At 38.3% G+C, this 19,889-nt stretch overlaps 1 protein-coding gene across 1 annotated transcript in view; it reads right to left on the minus strand.

Annotated features, from left to right (window-relative positions):
- The window catches only part of CFAP91 (cilia and flagella associated protein 91), a 31,993-nt gene that overhangs the window by 10,530 nt on the left and 1,574 nt on the right, over positions 1–19,889 (minus strand). The window contains exons 2-12 of the mRNA XM_052666338.1: positions 18,715–18,872; positions 15,421–15,504; positions 13,397–13,453; positions 12,321–12,502; positions 11,217–11,394; positions 10,739–10,896; positions 10,303–10,485; positions 9,747–9,889; positions 3,697–3,813; positions 1,119–1,190; positions 300–446 (exon numbers count right to left, since the gene is read on the minus strand). Coding sequence (XP_052522298.1) covers positions 300–446; positions 1,119–1,190; positions 3,697–3,813; positions 9,747–9,889; positions 10,303–10,485; positions 10,739–10,896; positions 11,217–11,394; positions 12,321–12,502; positions 13,397–13,453; positions 15,421–15,504; positions 18,715–18,848 — 1,455 coding nt within the window. The 5' untranslated portion in view covers positions 18,849–18,872. The remainder of the gene's footprint in view (positions 1–299; positions 447–1,118; positions 1,191–3,696; positions 3,814–9,746; positions 9,890–10,302; positions 10,486–10,738; positions 10,897–11,216; positions 11,395–12,320; positions 12,503–13,396; positions 13,454–15,420; positions 15,505–18,714; positions 18,873–19,889) is intronic.

Here is a 19,889-nt window from a genome sequence, read left to right on the forward strand (position 1 = left end):
GTGGGTAAAATGAGGTTCGTCTGAAGGTGCAGTTTGTTCAGAGCCACGGGATTATAAATAAGCGAGTAACAGCTTGGGTTGCAGCTGTGGTCAGGGTGCCTCAGACTGCTCTTGATACTGTGCAGGCTCTGGGGAATCTCAAAAATCTCATTAAAAGCCCCACAGATTTGAGTTATTTGGGCTTCTATCTGTGCTGTGGATAATAGAAAACAAATAAGTGAGAGTGCTGATGCTGCTGCAAGCACAGTGCCCTGCTAGAGGAGCGTGGTTAGTCAACCTCTCCATCTTTATAGGTATACCTTGTGCATTTTCAAGTCATGCTGCTGCTGTAAGGCCCGGGTCATTTTCTCCTGTACTTTCAGAAGCAGTTGTCCATTCTCTTGAAGTGCATGAGTGGTGCGCAGCTCTTGGATCAGTTCCAGCCTCTTCTCCTTCTCTTCAAACATCTTTTAGATAAAGTTAGATAAACAAGCATGTTAAACAGAGAATATATTCAACGTGTTCTGCTAACAAAGCGCACACTTTTTCTCCATGAATAGGACAGAATAGTTTAGTTGGAAGGGACCTACAAAGATCAGTGAGTCCAAGCAGCTGATCATTGCAAGGCTAACCAAAAGTTAAAGCATATTACTGAGGGCATTTATCCAAGTGTCTTAAACACTGACAGGCATGGGTCACCAGCTCTCTCTCTTAGAAGTCTGTTCTAGCGTTTGTCCACCCTCAAGGTACAGAAATTTTTGCAGACATCCAGTATGAAACTCACTTGGCACAGCTTTGTGCTGTTCTTGTGTGCATGGGATCTTGGCATAATCAAGGCAAAATGTACTCATAATCCAGATCTAGTCTAGAATTTGCCATTTGAGTAATTCTGTTATGAAGCATCTAATTAAACAGCTGAATGCATGGCAGGGAGACACAAACTGGTAGGAACCTAAATGTTCCTGTAAAAAATTTGGGATGGAGAGCGAAGACTTGAAGGACTTCAGAGGCCATACAGGAGGATATGCTGCATAATCCTCATTACCCTAGATTAGTTCTGAGGAAGAAAGATTGCAAACACCTCCAATCATTCCCACCGTCATTCTGAAGAGAGACATAAACCAAGACACACAAAGTACCTTGTTCTGAATAGCCCTGCCTCGGAGCAATTTCTGCAAGCAGATCACTGCCAGTTCTCTTTCCTCTTCCTCCTGACAAAACCAAACAAAAATCCACACAATAACTGCCAATTTATTTGGAGGCTGAGATTTCCATGGAGTATCCACCTAACTATCAAAAAGTGAAATTAATACCAATTTCTCAATTGTTTGTGAGCTTTTCTTCTAATGAAAGGAATATGAGTCAGAATAATACATACTTCCATGTTTTATAAGAGGTGGGGGAGCAAGACAATATAATGAGGTTCTATCTGAGATTTTAGAGGGTCTCTAGAGAGAAGTATCTAATACTAAGATACTGATGGAGAAAATGACTGTACATGTTAGAAGTATGACTTATCGCTTGACTGAGTTGGCAAAATGACAGTGAGCAACACAAATTTACAGGTGAAGACACTAAGGGGATAGAAGAATTATTTAAGGAGCTGCAAGAGAGCTGTTAACTATAAATAAAGGGATTAAAAAGCAACATATCCTTTTTTTTTTTTGTCTTATATTTTCTTCCAGTGGTGACCTTCATCAGAGTAACTTGGTAAATTAAGACTCAATAAATTGATAGTTTGGAAGTAAAATAAATTACCCTAGAGTGCAATCTGTTTCTTCAAGAAGTTCGCTAGTGTAGAATTGTATGACTGATACAACTTGGAAAAATGATGGTATGTAATGAGAAAGAGAACAGGTCCACAGGAGAAGAAAAAAAAAAGCTTATTTTAAATAGAATGGGCAGCATTTTTTCTTGCTGAGGGATCTTGCTGAACTGACAGCAGCAGGGAGAGAAAGCTCATTAGGTACCTGGGAAAGATAAAAAGAAAACTAAAAATTGAAAGAAGGTTTTTTTTTTACATAAAGAGCCTATAAAGTTTGAATGGAAAAGTGGCATTTGAGAAGTGCTGGGAAGAGCATGGAATGAGAGAAGGACTGTCTTTTGATTTGGTGTGTTCTTTTCCTATGGAAAGAAAGGATAGATTCACAGTCTAGTTAGAAAGCTAAACTGCACCACGTCACCTGGCTGCAGAGGTGAGGCCTACAAACCCTCCAGGCATGGAAGTGGAGACAATCAACATATATGCAATACAGGTAAGGCAAATTACTATAAGATTTAGTCTATATTTTTGTGTGATGTAATCTTCTGTACTTGGAGTTGTACTGTTTGGTGCTACAAACAATGCTTTAGCAAGAGTAATCATCAACCTTTCAATCCACCTGCTACAAACCAGCAAGAAAGAATGACCTTGCTTTCAGGAGAAAACTGGTAGGATAAAGCTTACTTGGATTCTGTAAGGTAGGCAGGTGATGCTGCAGATGCTCTTTGGTGGCTGAAGTGGACTGATTTCACAAATCTCTTCACTGGAGAGCTCAAATCATGTAAGTGTTCACACATAAGGATATTTGGAAATCAACCAAATGTTGGCAGAATTAATCTAAGTGGAAGTGTATTGTAATGGAACCCTTCCAAAAGAAGATATAATCTGAAAATAGCTTCAAGAATGACTATGATTAAGAGATGCATTTTTCTGATTTCTTTCCTTGTGTCTAAAAGAATCTTCCAAAGTCTTGTATCTAAGTAGTGTAAATGTACTACTCCAATACAACACCTAATAGCTAGGTGTTAGTAAAACTGTAGAAAGTTCTCCCCAAGCAGATATTCTTGCTGCATTCATCTTAAAATGGACTGTATAAAACATAGATCATCATACTGCATGAGGGAAGATGGCATGGATGGCTTAATAAGACTTTTTCTCTCGTGCTTTCATGGCTGTGTGACTCTCCAAAATTCACAAGTTTAAATGGCAATTATGTCTGATTTTTTACTGCCTCAGGAAAATGGTGTTAATAAGCAGACAAAGCCATCCACTGGGGCAACCATCTCTTAAGTGCGTTACTTCAAAAACAGAAAAGAAGTTGCAGCTCCCCTAAGAAGTTGTTTTGTTTTTTTCCTATGGCACATCACAATCCTCATGACACATTACTGCCGTTCTGATCTCCACAGAAAAATGAAGGTGAACCGTCACCTAAACTGAGCACGTTCATCAAAGACTGAGTCCTTTGCAATGACAAGAGCTTCATTTCAGCAAATTAATGAAGTGCATTCTCAGTGCTAAGTACCAAAGTCTTATGGACTTCAATGGGACTAAACTTAATAGCTCCCCTGGATTATGATGGTGTTGTCAGATCAGAAGGATGGAAGACGCTGAATAAATTCATGTTTGCTGAGATCTATGATTGCTTCTTTGTTCCCAATGAGCAAGGGAACAACACATCTACTAATTTATTTCTTTATAAATGGAAGCTAATTAAAGGATTTAGCCAACAGGTAAGGTAAAAGATTTCCAGTTCTTCAGTTACTAGAATCTTCGTAGAATAAATAAATAAGAGAGGCTTAAGAAATGCACTTGTATTTGTAAGACAAATACATAATGACAACAAAAAAGATAAAACTCACTTCCTTCCTTCTCTGGGCATTCCTTCAACAACCAGGTAGGAAATAATGGAGGATCAAAAGAAAATAAATGAATAGTGCTAAAATCATTCCACTTACAATTGATGGTTTTTCCAAAATTGGAGTAGGGGGACGAGGGACAGGCTTTTCTACTTTTTCAAGGAAGTGAAGAGGCTTCTTTGGCTCCTTGACTTTATTCTTCTTCTCCAACAGTGCCTGAAAAAGTCACAGAGTTTACTCAGAGCTGAGCTAGTTAGAGCAAGATAGTAAGGCCTCTACTGCAGATGCTGGCTACTCCTGATCTCACAGACTGAAAGAAGTCCTGCGTTTTACAGCCTTATGGCTTCCACTCTGCACGACACAGCAAATGAAAAACTATATAGTTTTGTAGTATATAGGAATATGGCTGGTAGATTATGCTATTCAGAAGATACCAATGGGAATTTCAAAACAATTTGCAAGGAAGTGAGAGCTATTTTATGATATTTACAAGTCAATCATCAGCAACTGTATAGAGCGAGTCGCCTGAAATTGGTGTGAACCCAATCTCCAAAATAAAACATTTTTGAAAGTAATTTTTTCCATTTGAAGATTTAACACTGACCCATCTGCAAGCAGAAGCAATTGTATGTGTTACTTTCTTGCCTTCTGCAATGACAAGGATATTATGACATTCCTACGATAGAAGTACTTTCAAAGCCTGGGTAAAAACATCACAATTACAGTTTATGTATTGAAGAAAATGGTTGTAAGATTTTGCCTTTAACTATAGGTACTACAACTGTTACTGCAGGTTGAAAGTGTTATGTAGCCACTAGTAAAGGAGTTCACTCCAAGAGTCACTGTTCTGTGCTCCCTCCTTGGGAAAATCTCTCTGTATGATATCCTGTTTCTGCACAGGGCTGTACTGAATGATCCAGGACCTCTTTGGAAAATATGCTCTGAAACTCTCCTCTGCCCAGCAGCACTCACAGCAACTGCATAAGTAGATTAAAGGCAAAAAGGAAGGTAAACTTGCCTGAGAACTTCCTTCTACCAGGAAAATTCACCACGAAAAGTGGACTTTACTCTGCTTGCAGCTGCGTGGTGGCAGATGCCAGAATTTGTAGGCCTAAGCAGGCTGGAAGCTGAAATTGCCATCAAGGTCTCTGCCCCTTCAAGATATTTCCAAACTGTTTTTACAGACAAAGTCCTGCCAGATGCCCCTTGCAACCTACTTAATTGCAAGGTATTCAAACAATCTCTTCCAATGGCACTGCAATACCTGTCTACATGCATTTAAATTTCTTTCTGAAATATAATCTTACCACTGCGCAGATTGGATCTTTGGTCTTTATGACTAGAAGAACTTCAGCAAAGAGACCTTTTATTTTATTCTTCTGTTTTTATTTATTCATTTATTTTTAGAGAAGGCACGTTGCAAAGATACAGTCAAATATGAAAAAACAAAAATAAAATCCAAGGAAACAAAGAAAAGAAATCCCTCACTGCATTTCTCTCTCCAGTAACAGAAAATAGATGGCACTTGCAATTTTTGAAACACCAGTGGTTATTGTACAAAACTTTTCTTGAATACTGGAGCTAAACATTTGGGCCAGGATAATCAATGGGTGCAGAAAAGTAGAGAGTCTTCTAGGTGGAGGGGGTAAAATGCTTTTTCAGTGAATCTTCTGAAATGGACCGTATTAATAATGCAAAAGTCAAAGCCTATAAACTGTATATAAGCCACGTGAAATGGTTACAGATTAAATCTTCTGAACCCTTTCTTGTATTTGGTGACCTACGAGCTTTCTGGTACGAAGAACACAGTAGTTCTTCAGAACAGTAGTTCTTGCTATGATTTATAAGATGTTTTGCATGATAGGGAAAAATGTGAAAGAAAAAAATCCCTTATAATTGTGATGATTTTCAAAACAGTGGCTCCTATGTTTATTAATACAATGCTGCATTCATAAGAATTTTTCTGATAAAACCTTTTTCTTTAAAAATCTTTCTTGTTAACCAGAATAATAAAACACAACCAGAATTCCAACTTTCAAAGCCAGAAGATCTATAAACACTTCTGACAAGCAGGAATTCTTATAAATGCAGTTTTGAGAAGTACTGCAGTTCCCAGAAGTGGCTGTAAGCTTTCATGTCAGCACAAGCCAGCACTGCTTTGTTATCCTTACTAAGTCAAAAATGGTTACCATTTGCTTTCTCAAATCTGAGGTTTTAAGGTATTTTAAGATTTCAGTGCACAAAAAGAAGAAGGTGTGTTTTTGGCATTAACATGTTCTGCTTACCTTAACAAGTCACCATTTTTCCATTCCAGACAGAGAGATCAGAATGGAAGAATTGCTATATAAATATTTTCCTAAGACTTTGAAAAAATGTGCTAAAGTTCTAAGCAACGTATTTCAAAAGGTACTGCCTACCTCTCACATGCTAACATTTCTGAGGTAGACTGTGTTACTTCTTTCAAGTAGTAGGTTCAGAGTCATGGTAAAGTCTGATTGGATTGGACAGGGAAGGATCAGCTAAATCTTTCACCTCCTTTTCATTTTCCTAATGAATGCAGTGAATAGGAAATGGTACCTCTGCTTTTGGCCAAACACTTTGCTTTTTTGACTGGCTTCCGACCGAAGCAAAACTCTTTACAGGATAGTGGCTTGAGAAACAACTCTTCGTACAAGGAAACCATCTGTTAGATTTCTTAATTATCTATCTTCTCTTTAATCATCTTTGTTCACAGGACACCATGTCTTATTTTCATATATAACAGAGTATATTATTGTGTCTTTGCCTTCTTTGCCTTCCTTTTTGCCCATGAATGAGAAAGGTGAGATCACTAAGGCCAGACTGAATACTTTGCAATGCAACATGCCTGCTGCATCTTGGCTGTTCAAGTTTGATGTGATAGCTCTTAGAATCTACCTGAGAATCAGCCAACTACCGATCTGATGTAGAGATGAAATAACTGCTTTAGTGGCTTTTCCTACTCTTTGAAGCTGGCACAGATTTTCTCCAGAGATATTCTTGGCCATCCTATCTCTCCACCTCCTTCCAGCAATGGGTTGAAGGAAAATAGCCATGATGAGAGTTGCACTTGATGCTGAGGTGAGAGATGCTCTGTTCTGATGTCATCTGGATCCAGCACATTGAAACTACCTGACACTTCATCTCTTCTGAGTCATTTGAGCACCATGGTCAGCCTGCAGTCATGCACTGCTCTGCACTGGGATTTATTCCAGTAGCTCCTCTGTTCCTTGGCATATCCAATTCCCTAGTTGCATTTATTTTCTGTGATAATTAGCTACATCAGTGCATTATCTCTTTTTTGAACTGAATTAACGCCTTTGATTATCACCTACGGTTATATAATGGTTCACTTACATTCCTTTAAGCATTACTATTTGTGCTGGCTAAGAACTGGCTTTCCTTGTCTTTTTACAGATTTGGTTTAAGGTACAGAACGTAGCTGTTACTGTAAATCCTGTTTCAGCCACATTCTCTTGATTTAGAGTATTATTCAAAGAACACTGAATGTAAATAATACTCTTGCAAAAAGTTTCAGGATACTCCTCCCAAATCATTCCTTTTTTGATTAGTTTCAATTCTGGAGGGAGCTTTCTTCTGGACATACACCCTTTCTGTAGTTCCCTGGATAATCTCTTGTCCCTTTTTATAGCCTTTAACTTTAGGAAGATGTTCAGTATGGCAATGCAAGAGGAATACAATGAGGAGAATTAGTCCAACTTTCCACTTTTTTTGCCGGAGAAGCATGCCTTGCAGATTTTCTTTATTAAAAACAATTACTTCTAATGACAAAGTCTAACATTCCTCCTCTTTTGCTGCCTCCTTCCAGAGATTAGCCAGCAAAAACAAAACAAAACAAAAAAACAGAGGGAAGCTCATTCCAAAGCTAGATGATTACACACTTTGAATTTACTAGAGTACTGCTTCATTTCCAGAATTAAGGGAGAAAATTTCTAGACAGAGTGCTGGGGCAGTGCTAAAAAGAGGATTTTGAAGAGAACACTGGTCTAGCTGCTTGGCTGTAGAAATCACACAAAGCAACATAGTCCTTTTGAGATGATCCTCAACTGTCTGCTTTAAACCTCTTTCATGTTCTTTGAGCCAAAGGAAGTTATTGGCAGGCTTGAGATTGTTTAAAACAAGTGGTCGGACTGCTGTCCTCTCGAGTACTAGATTCTGTTAATCAAGCATTCTGCCCCCTTTACTCCCCACTTCTCAACAACACCAGTAGCTTATGAACTGGACCTGTCATAGAGGCCCCTGCTAAGCCAGAGAACATGCTACAGCTGCTAAAATTAGGAATCCAAAGGCTCTGATGGGAGAACTAATTAGCAGCATCACCACAGAGCTCAAGAGCTAACCAAGACAAAAATACTTGCAATTCTGAAGATAGACTGCTATGATAAAATTGTTTCTTCTCTTGTTGCTCTAAGCAGAAAATATGTTTAATGGTGGCTGGCTGAGTCTCTAGCAGTGTGTCACTACTTTCTGCTAGTTTGGACTGACTAGCTTTGTGTCTTGTTCTGTATATCTAAAATTAGTAGTTAAATTTTGTGCAGTAGATTTATTATCTCTGCCTGCAAAGGAAATGTTTTGTGACTTTAGAAGAACATATATTTTGCCTTTTTATGGAGGGGAAATGAGTTTTTGTTGTGCTAGCCTCTCAGCTGGTATAAATCAATATAGCCCTAGTGATGTACCACAGAAGAAAAGATGCAGTATTGTCTGCTTTAGTTCTGCATTCCATTCCTTTTGGCTATCGCTTCGTCTTTGAAGAGAAAAAATTACGTTAGCAGCCTCTATTATGGCATATTTCTCACCAGTGGGTACAGTTCAGACATTCCACTGTGGTCTTTCAAACCATCAGAAGTATTTTGAAAACAGAATACAACTGTTGTAATTAGATTTCAGTCCTGAAAGCTCAGGCTAACATTCTGCTGCGCATGAGAGCTACGTGTCATGATCTGAGTACACATGATCACTATCTTATGTGGAAAGCATCCAAGCTCAAACCTCTTCAGTAGTGTCACGTTCTCTTCTCTAAATCTGTAGTCAACCAGTGTCCTTAGTTCCTGACACTTCCTGTAGCACAGACTTTCCTGAAGATTTTCTATCTGAGTAATGATCAGATACAATGCTTAATCTTTTACAAGGTCCAGTGAAATTTAAACTTGAAGTAATGTGATTGTTTTCTCAGAGCAATATTTCAATTTAAATATTATTCAATTGACTATCAATTAATTACACTAAACCAAGAATGCTATACATTTAATTTCCAAATCTGAAGTATTTTTCACTAAAGAAAAATTTGCAAAGTAAAAATAAGTAACATTAGTATTTTTTAGAGATGCATCAGCCCATAAGAATAAGCCTGATCTTAAAAAAAGGTAACCCTCATAAGGAGCATACTTAAAGGAGTACTTAATTTACTAATATTGTGACTGTAGATGCAAATAAGGTGTTTCTTTCCTCAGTGGTTAATTGCATATATGGACATCTCACGTGCATGAACAGTTGTGATAAATTAAGATATACAAAGCACTACAATACGATGCTGTTGTTTAGGAATAACAGTGATTCAATCCTCCTTTCTGATCCGATTTTATGAGTGCAGCCATCTCAATCACGCTTTGCTGCACATGTTTTTACAACATGTACTTAGAATGGACATTTTTTTAAAATGTAAAAAAACTTTTAAACTATGAAGTCACATTTGGTTTACTTAATCATTATTAGTTTGGCAGTGTAACCAGCAGGCTTGCCACATGTGCAAAGGAGAAAAGAGAATGAGCAAACTGCAGGACACACTTTCTAACTGACATAGCACATCCCAGCCCAAATACCAAATCTGTAGGTAGACAGAAGCAGCTATGCTTGTTTTCTAGAAGGCCAAAGCAGAGCCACAGATGCTCATGCGAAAGAAGTACTAACAGATGGAGTTCCAGAGCAGTGCTGGTCATGTCTACAACAGACTGAATGTCTCATACTCTCTGTCCTTGAAGTTGTCTTAGACAAAATATGAATTTAGCACAGCAAATTGGGAGATTGCTTACACGTTTGTCTTCCTAAAAGCATTTCAGGGCAGTTCAAACCTGAAAGGAACTGACATACTGCTGGATGCACCTCCATACCTGGTGAACCAGTGCCAGCTCCACTTCTAGCCTTGCTGATCTTTTAATATATCCAGTCTTAGTGATGTTGTTTTTAGGCTTTGGAGCTTTAATTTCGACCTGGGTGACAGAATCTGGGAGAGATGCTTCCAGTTCGCACAGTCCTGAGAGAAATAAAGAGCAACTAAGTAACAAAGTGATGAAGAGCAAAATTTGAAGTTTGTTAGTATTTTTAATAAATATCTCATAGCAACTAAGTCTTCCTGTATGGGAACTCCTGAGTCACAACCTGAACCTCTGATTGATCACATGAGGAGAGCAGTAAGTCAGCCAGAAGAGCACAGGTGAAGGCAATTCACCTGTGCTGCTGGAAGGGGTGGAGCCAGGCTAGGTCCTCCTAGACCTATTTAAGAGCTGGCTAGCAGTGGGGACGGATCTCTTCTGGAGATCTGCTCTGCTGGAGTTTTGTGTGTGAGCCCAGGATAGGGGTAAGCCTTCTATTTACTCTCTTTTGTTATCATAGTCTGCTTTGCCTAACTCTCTTATTCTTTGATTATGCACTTCCAAAATGCCTTACCTGCAAAGGTTTTAAGATAGAAGTTTTTTACAACATAGTGTTCAGAATGGTTGTCTGGGAAATACCCAATCCTAGACAAAGGAGCATATGTTTGTGATGCAAAGTCAGTATATTCTTTGATGATATTGCGTCTTTCCAGCTTCCCCATCACATTCTTCTTCTTAGCTATCAGTTTCCTGAGCACTGAAAAGGATACACAAATGTAAGAACTTTCTTCATACAGTTTTAAAAAGCCTCAGCTTCAGGAATTAGCAGAGGCTCCTGCTGGATAACATAAAACACAGCCAGTTTGCCCAGAACACATGCTGGCTGTGCATATCTATATTGTGGTTGCTACCTGTTTCATCTTGAACAAAGACTGCAACCTTGTGAAAATAGAAAGGGCTTGTTTGAAAACTAAATCTCACACTGCACTCTCCCTGGTTCTCAAACATACTCAGTGCAAAATCGCGCTGAATCTTTTTTATTTTCTCTTCTTTAGCCTTCTGATGATTTTGCCAGTGGTCATCCAAGCGCTTGGCATCCAGCTCATTTTGTCTCTCCTCTCGCCTCTGCAGCAGCTTCTTAAAGACTTCCAGTCGAATCTCTTGCAACCTTTAAGGAAAAGAAAAGCCAGGTATGATTTAGAGAACTCTGCACTGTTGTGTGCAATGTACCAGCTGGTGGCTTTACACACAGTTCATATTGCGTATCTCATTTTTAATCTTTCTTTTTTAAAAGTAGAAACCTGCTGGTGGAAAGACTGCTGTAGTAGCAATCTCATATTAAACTTAACAAAAATATCCCTTCTGCAGATCAGGGGATTTCTGCAGAAATCAAAGGTTTGTACCCTCCAGCCAATCTTCTAACCCTTCTTGTTTCTTTTCTCTTTAGGTCATAATTAAAAGAAATAAAGTGTACAACTGGACTCTCACTTTTCTATTTCCTGTTCTCTAAAAGCCCATTCCTTCCTCTCCATTTCCTCCATCATTTTCCTCCTCTTTGCAGTGTTCGAGGCACTGTCCATGGCTGGAAGAGTTGCTTCCCATGCACGTTTTTCCCGGGCACGTTCAATCATCTCCACTTCGGCTAGTCCTGCTGGTAGCCCCCGGCCTTAGAGGGACAAGAAACAGCAGCTCTTTAGAAGAACTGTCCATCCATCAGGGCACTAAAGTATTAGAGGGCTTCATGGGCACAAACCCCTACGTTAAAGAGATGCAGAAGGGCCAATAGGCAGAAGTAAATACATCCAAAGCCAGTAGAATACTACATGAGAAATGATTGGACCTGCAGTTGCTATAGCTTAGTTGACATGAATGTTACCTCTTCAGTCCTCTACTGCAGGCTGGAAAGGAGTATATTTTCTGAGAATGAGCACTTACTGTGTCATCCCCCAGTACGCATCACTACTGTAGATGAAACACTGGGAGATGAGGACCACAGGCTCTATTCTTCCACAGAAGCATTCTTATTTTCTTACTGATGTCTAGCTCAGAACAACTGAAGAACAGAGGGTAAGTGCAAAACTTCTACTAGTTCATACTTGTAAAACATGTGACCTTCTTATATTCAAAGCTCTTTATTAAATGCCCCAGAAGAGCACTATTAATTATGTGAATACTATACCTATTTTAAAAATAGATAAAATAACCATAGAATCATTAAGGTTGAAAAAGATCATTAATATCACCTAGTCCAACTATCAACCCATCACCACAATGTCTACTAAACCATGTCCCTCAGTGCCACATCTACACTTTTCTTGAGAACTTCCAGAGACAGTGACTCTACTACCTCCCTGGGCAATCTGTTCCAATGCATTACCACTCTTTTGGAAAGAAAAGTTTTCTAATGTGCAACCTGAACCTTTCTATGTTCAACTTCAGGCCATTATCACTTTATTGTGCCACAAAGGAAAACTGCAAAGGGCTACCATACCAAAGGTACAAGTAGACTTGAAACCTGACATTGAATAAAGGAGAATCTGCTGCTAAAGGAGGGATATAACTATTACAATTTATCTTGATTCTGCAACTCACCCCAAGTGAGAGTAGCAAGTGTCAGAAGCTCGGGGACTGAGCCACTGGGAACTACATATTCAGGGGAATATGGATCTGTCTGGGCTTCACCATCCCTGTAATCGGTCTGTGTGCCAAAAGTTCGTATTTTGGGACCAAAGATCTCGCTGTCTCTTGTAGATAAATAGACATTGGGCTCTGTCCTAAAAAGTGATGAAAGATGGAAGAACATTTGTCACATTTAAAAGAACAAAACAGAGATGCAACACTATGTCAAAGGTACCACATTCAAATGTGCATTGTTTCATCTGAATTTTGCTTTCATTCACATTAAATCCATTACCTTTACTAAAAGCAGACAGAGGTAACACCAAGTCCTTCAAACGCTTCCTCCCTATATAAGCAAACCAGAAATCTCCCAGTTTTAGCTCTCTTGAATTATTGCTGCAAATCTGCCCTATGTATTCATTCTAAAGCACTGCTTCTAATAGGCACAAAATGTAACTGATGGCTGAGTATAACATGAAGGAGTGCTGCTTCAGTTTAACTTACATGTTTGCCTTTCCAGCATTTCCAGAACAAAACTCAGTTCTGGTACAAGCAGTTGCAACTTCCATTGATTCCATTTGCATTCTTCAAAATTTGATCTGCATTGCAAATCACATCAGACTACCACATTACTCAATGGATGCTCTATACAATTGAACAGTATTGCAGCCATCACAGAAATTGTATTTAAAAAAAAAAACAAAAAAACATCAGGAGAATTTTCAATAGTATTTAATGCTGTACTGGAGAATCCTCTGTAGAGGTATTTCTTCCAAGATTCAGAGATGCTTGGCAGTCTGTTTCAGGCCTCATAATCTTAACATACTACTTCTGTCAGAAAGCACTGCTTACCTACTGCAAGCAAGCACCAAACCAGGCAGTCACCTGCTCACCCAGGAATTCTCAACAGTGAACAAACTCTATCACTTACCAAGTTTTTCCTGTCATTCATTACAAAAACTATTAATCACTAACTAAGTAGCTAACCAATCATTTTCAGATGAGCTGTGGCCTATTACAACAGTTTTGTTTCAGAAGCCAATACTTACTTTGCAATCACATAAGAAACATCTAGTGGAAGCAGCTTGTTAGGAGGGACAAGAGGTCTGAAGGAAAAAAAAAAGAGAACAAAGAGACAAGTCAATAGCTATGAGGCATAAAAGATCATTATAGCTTAGAAAAACTGCAGTTCATTAATTTCAGTGGAGTTATACTGATTTTCCACAACTCAGAATCTGAACCTGCATATTGTGCCTGAATATTCAAGAATACTTTCACAGCTAAGTAATACTTCAATAGAAGGAATGAGTGCTATTCTTCAGACAGAGCATGAAAAAAAAAAGTATTTTCTGATTCAAAATCTTGATTTTCCTTACAGCTTTTGATACTGATGCAGTTGTGATTTCAGAAGAATTACAGTGATCTGTGGTGTGCTAGGAAATGGGGAGTCACCAATAGCAAAGCAAATTAAATCAGTGATTTTCAACAGCATAGAGATTCTGGACACCAGTGGACTACTTCCAAGTGGTCCATTAGAAAAAGCAAAAGTAGACCTATTATATTTATTATATAGTGATGTACACTAAGACTGGACACGAAGACAAAGTATTCATACTAAGAATTCTTTCTTAGGCATTCTTATAGTTTGCATATTGTTGCGTCATAGCAATCCTCCTAAGCCTCTGAGAGACTTAAAAGACATTACAAACTAGAAAACTTTGCATGTCTGAAACTTAAAAAAAGTGTAGAATTGGTATACTGTGATTACCATAGAATGGCCTGGTTGAATAGGACTTCAAAGATCATCTAGTTTCAACCCCCTGCTATGTGCACAGTCACCAACCAGCAGACCAGGCTGCCCAGAGCCACATCCAGCCTGGCCTTGAATGCCTCCAGGGATGGGGCATCCACAGCCTCCTTGGGCAACCTGTTCAGCGTGTCACCACCTCTGTGTGAAAAACTTCCTCCTGATATCTGACCTAAACCTCCCCGTTTCAGTTTAAAGCCATTCCCCCTGGTCCTACCACAATCAACCCATGTAAACATTTGTTCCCCTTTAAATAATATTTTATATAATGTTTTAAACATATAGTTTTTTGTAAATGAGAAATGCTTTCTATTTACAGTCAAGATTTACTGCAATATTATAAAGAACAGCTGATGAATTAGGAATACTTTTGTTCTGATTCTTTAACACACAGTCCTTCATTTTCTTTCTCTAACACAACCAGATGAACTAAAAGCTTTCAATTAACAAAAGCTGTGCATAAGACTTTTTGCAGGTGACTACTACTGTACTGTTTTACTTTTCCCCCTTCAAAGAGAGTCAAGACCAGACTGGATGGGGCTTTGAGCAACCTGGTCTATAGGGTGGTGTCCCTGCCTATAGCAGGGGGCTTGGAACTAGATGATCTTCCAACCCAAACCACTCTATGATTCTATTCTGTCAGTGTTACAGTTAAGCTAACCAAACATGAAGGTCCTATCAGAAAGAATGGACTCTATTACAGTAGCATTAAAGAATGTTAATAACATACAATTTTTATGGGATTTAAAGTGGTTGTGTTGGCCAATAGCTGTCTCTTCAAATAGATTTAACACAAAGCACACATGACTAAGTTGAGAATGTTTGTATGCTAGCTGTTGGTTTAGATCATGATTCTAGTGCTGACCGCAGTGTAATTCTGGCAGGAACAGAGCAGTAGAGGACATGGATGAAAAGTTAATTAAAGATTCCCTTTAATCCCATTCTGCTCCTGGAAAAAAAAATTGGGAGTTTAAAAATGCCTTCTGTGCCTTCCATAGAAGGAACATGTCCAGGAGTTTTGAGTGCCACGGTGGTTTAGTTTGCCTGAAATTTTCTACAAATAATGATTAAGTACAGAATGCTTCATACAGTAACTCATTACCTGAAAATTCTGGACAGTGTGAATGTAAAGAGACAGAAAAGATCAAAAAAAAAAAAAAAAAAGTGAGTAAAACAAAAAGGAGAACAGACTTGAACATATAAATATTATATGAACTTCACAAAATCAAGCTTCAGAACTCTGTTTCAAATTAGTTCATTGCTTACCTTGCAAAATATTTGTAGCGATTCCTTCCAGTAACTTCAGGATCTTCATACACCATTTGGGGTATGTGAAGAGAAGTTTGACCTCTAAAAACCAAAACACAGGCAAGGTAGTACAGATTCTTTACTCATGAAATACATTCAGAGCAGTTCTGACTTCTTTTTCTTATGCATCATCATTCATTTTTCCTCTCTACTTCTCTGGTTGCACAATCCAAACATGCATATTACAAATTCCACAAAATCCTCATACATACGCAAGCAATTATATTTTGCTTTTTTCATACTTACATATACAGCAAGACAATTTCACACTTTATTGTGTTATTTCCCTGGCAGAAAAAAAAAAGTCGCCAGACAGATTTAATAAAAGTTCTTTATGTACCTGTCATGACAAGGCCTAAATGCTTAACCTAAAAAAATACTTCTATTGAGAGTTGAGGGGCTGAGCTCATTTTCTTAAAGTGAAAAACTTTCCATAACAGAAAATATGTGGTAAAGTGAAGGTATGTGATATAGTGAACAAAGTGGAAAACTACAATTTGCTGCTTTCCAAAAGTAGCTAGGGATTTCAAACAAGTGTGAGAAATCTTAGAAGCAACAATGAGGAAAGAAGGGAGGAATAACTTTTGGATTAACAAATGAGAGATCCTGGGATATGTATATGCTCAGTTTTGTTTTTTTTTTCCAGAAGAAACCCAAGTTCTCTGAAGAAAATTCTTGTTAACACTGTTATATAATTGCAAGTACATATGGAGGGACTTTTTGTGTTGAACAGAGAAGACACAACCCCACTGAGTCAAATGGACTTGTAGAATTAGCATTAGATTGCCCTTCCTTCAGAGAGCATATCCCTAGAAGGTACCCATTGGAGAACTTTATGAATGCAAACGCTGAAATTGAGTTATTTTGTGCTCTTGGGAAGGAGACAACCTTTCATGGCAAAGATACCATGCTAGTATTTCTCTGCATTCCACTCAGGGACATGATTTACCAGAGGGTTGTTAGAGTTAGGGTAGTATGGTTAGGTTGTGGTAGAACTTGATGATCTTAAAGGTTTTTTCCAGAGTGATTCTATGATTCTATGATTTCAATTACAGTTCTCTAATACAGGAGAAAAATTATGCTGTTCATGTGAATGTTTCAAAAATCATGCAGAAATAAGTACATCAACAGTGTTTCTTCATTTTCTCTTCATCTTGAATTTACAGTAGTCAGACCATCTTGGTTTTCTTTCTTTTAATGCCATGAGGTCTTTATTTTAAAACCAGGTGGTCTATTGAGGCAATCAGTGAGGGAATGTTTGAGATTGAGTCCTTTGAAGGCTATATCAGGACTGCCATTAGATTTCACAGCTACTTCATATTCCAGTCTTATTCTTCTCAACCTGCAACCTTGAAAAAAACAAAATTGTGGTGTTTTTCCTGTTGTTGTTGTTTTTAAGTAGTATATCGTGCTATTAAAGTCAATCATTAAATTGTTTGTAAGGCCAGTCCTGAAGGTTCTGTTTTCCTGATATCTTTTTTGATAACTTACAACAATTCTGACCTTAAGTTTATGGGATTCTGGGTATTTGAGTTGGTTGATGCCACTTAATTTTAAATATAGAGCCTCATTGACAGAAATAAGGTAAATAATGCATAATATTGCTTGACAGCTGGGATAAAAACAGGGGCTGCATAGTGACATCAACTGTCTTCAAAGACCTCATAAGCCCTGTGAGCTTTGCTGTGGAACTCAAGGAGCCAACCATATGGCTACAAACTACAGCAATGCCTGCAGAGTAATGCTTCCTACATCTCCCTTGACATACTGTTTACTGACAAGGTCGTCTCTTCCCAGCATTTTTAGTCACATCATGTAACAAAGGAGAGGAGAAGGGTTCAAGATGCTGTGTGATAATAGTAGATACTTATTCAGCACTAATCAACCTATTACTGTAAAGTCGTGTTTGAAATTCTAATGAGTTAACTGAGCTGATGGCTAGTTCCACTAGCTGACTCTATGTATGAGTGCTGCTGTTAGATGGATTTATGTTTCATTCAGCGCAGGTGGGCACTTATTCTTAAGATCTAACTTTATTAGCATAAGCTATTCATCCTGTTATGATATGTTATAGGCACAATGGGAAGCCAGTGAAACAGCCTCTTTTATTCCTCAGATCCTGCCTCTTCCAGGACCTTGACTTACATTTGCTGACTTTGCTGAAATAAACGAGCATTCATTCCTGATAACCTTGCAGAAGCAACACAGCTACTGAAACGGCAGCTGGAAAATAATTCTATCTTCACTATCAGCAGCACTGAAACAGAAGGGATGTATTTCTCTTTCTTCATATATATATATATATATATATATTACTGATTGCAAGATGTTTTGCAAATATATGTTGTTGAAATGTGAATGTATTTTTAAAACACTTAAGGTTTCAAAAAGTCTGCTGCTACAGAATAGCAAGCAAAATAGAAGAAGCCACTGAGGTTTTCATGTGCTGGGGACAGTTTGAATTGCTGATAATAAGAAACAAACAAACAAAACACCTCCAAAGTATTACTTTGTTGCAGAATTGAGAAGAATATGCTTTTGAAACTGAACAGAAATAGATGTGAAATTCTTCATATCACTCTGAAACTTCCTTGATTACTCTCTGGCAAATGGTAAAACTCAGTTAACAAAACCAGAGAATATATCATTTGAAGAGCCCATGGTCTAAAGTTAGTTTGTTAGGACAGCAAAAAAAAAAAAGAAAACAAGTAGCCAGACTAATGCCTGCATTCTTGAGTGTTGCTATAAGAAGACTCTTGAAGACGCATACTGTGGCAAAACTCAAATGATTGCTTAAATATTTGCTGAATTAGAAGTGCAGATTGCAATGCCAGGAGAAAAGTCAGACAAAAAACTTCTGAACTATAAACGTGTGCCCCGGTTCAAGCACCATACATGCTTGAATGAACAGCAAAAGCAATCCACCTGGCTGCAAGTTCCTCGGACAGCTACCACTGAAGTAACTCGTGAGCCAGTGAAGACTTTGCAACTTGTCTGATCTATAAGAGATTGAATTACTTTTCATTTTGCCAGCAGCTACTGCAGAGCAGATAGCACAGGGATGAAGGAATGTGTAGTGTCCACCCTGTAAGAAACAGATGGGAAACAACACTCCACAACAGCAGCAATCTCTTAATTTCAAGGGCAATATAAGTAGGAGCAAATTGCAGTCAACACCACTTCAGTGCGTCAGGGTTTTTGTTGTTTTTGTTTGCAAGTTTGTTTTAAATTACCCAAGCATGAAACACTTACACTGCAAGCTGCTGAAGAGCCTTCAGGCGCCGCTGAGCCCTCTCTCTCCATCTTCGATCAATAAATGGAGGCACTGCATCTTTGCCCTCCAAGCACAGCCCATAGCCCGGGAAATGGAGCAAGCTACTAAGCATACTTGTGAAGACTGGTACTTCTACCTAATGTTTGTGTGGCCATAAAGAAGAAGAGGTGCGTTAGTGATTTCAAAGAGCATTAAAGTGATCAGAATTTCGGCTGGTGCTGATGAGTATATGTATATACAAGCAATCCACAGAAAAGGCTGGTGTTATTTACAGGGCATTTGGGAAGAGGAAAGAAGAAGACATACACATGCTAATGACTGCAGCCGGTTAGATGGTGCTTCTCAAGATGTGGAGCATATCAGACTAGCAGCACATGCACAGATATGTCTTCTGGCTGTTTTCCAGTATCTAAACTTATACTACAAACCAAGGGTCTAACAGTTTTGTTACATAAAGAAGTTAGTGTGCAGAAACTGTGAATATGGAGTCACGTGAACTTCTAGCAGATTACCCCATGTAACTCCCTCCCACTAGGTGTGCTCTAGAAATGAAGAAGCAGTTATTTTACTTAGAGAGTAAAATTACATTATTTTATAATACAGTAATTTTAGCACGTGCTAAAAATATCTTGATGGGAATTAGCATACAAAAAAGATCACATTAAAAATCCACACTTTTTCTTCTGGAGCACTGATTTCCCTCGGTAGATATGCCTTAAATTTGAAGATTTATGGTTACCAATAAATCTTTGTAATTGTGACTCAATTATAAGTGATATAGATACATTGGCTTCTGTAGAGCCTGAAATCTGTTTTGAATTGCACATTACCCCTTTCATTTCAGTGGATAGTAACTCGCACGCATATAGGATAACAGTGACATTTCAAGCACACTAACTCATCAGAGTGTGTCAGATTATGAAGACCTAGGCAACCTTCTATGAGTAACTGCTTTCTGGGCATGAGACTGCATTTTTGTTTTATTTCTCTTGGAAGGGAATTCAAGTTCTAGGAGTTTGGAAGTGCTTATAAACGAGCATTAGCTCAGCCTCTGCCCACCCCATTTTGTGATGCTATAGATCAGGAATTCACAGTTGTTTTGTTTTGTATTGCAGGTTACACAGTTGGTGATTCATACACTTAAAAAACATTT

This window comes from Tympanuchus pallidicinctus, unplaced genomic scaffold (genome assembly GCF_026119805.1).
Source record: "Tympanuchus pallidicinctus isolate F22 unplaced genomic scaffold, pur_lepc_1.0 scaffold10, whole genome shotgun sequence".
NCBI classification, from domain to species: domain Eukaryota; kingdom Metazoa; phylum Chordata; class Aves; order Galliformes; family Phasianidae; genus Tympanuchus; species Tympanuchus pallidicinctus.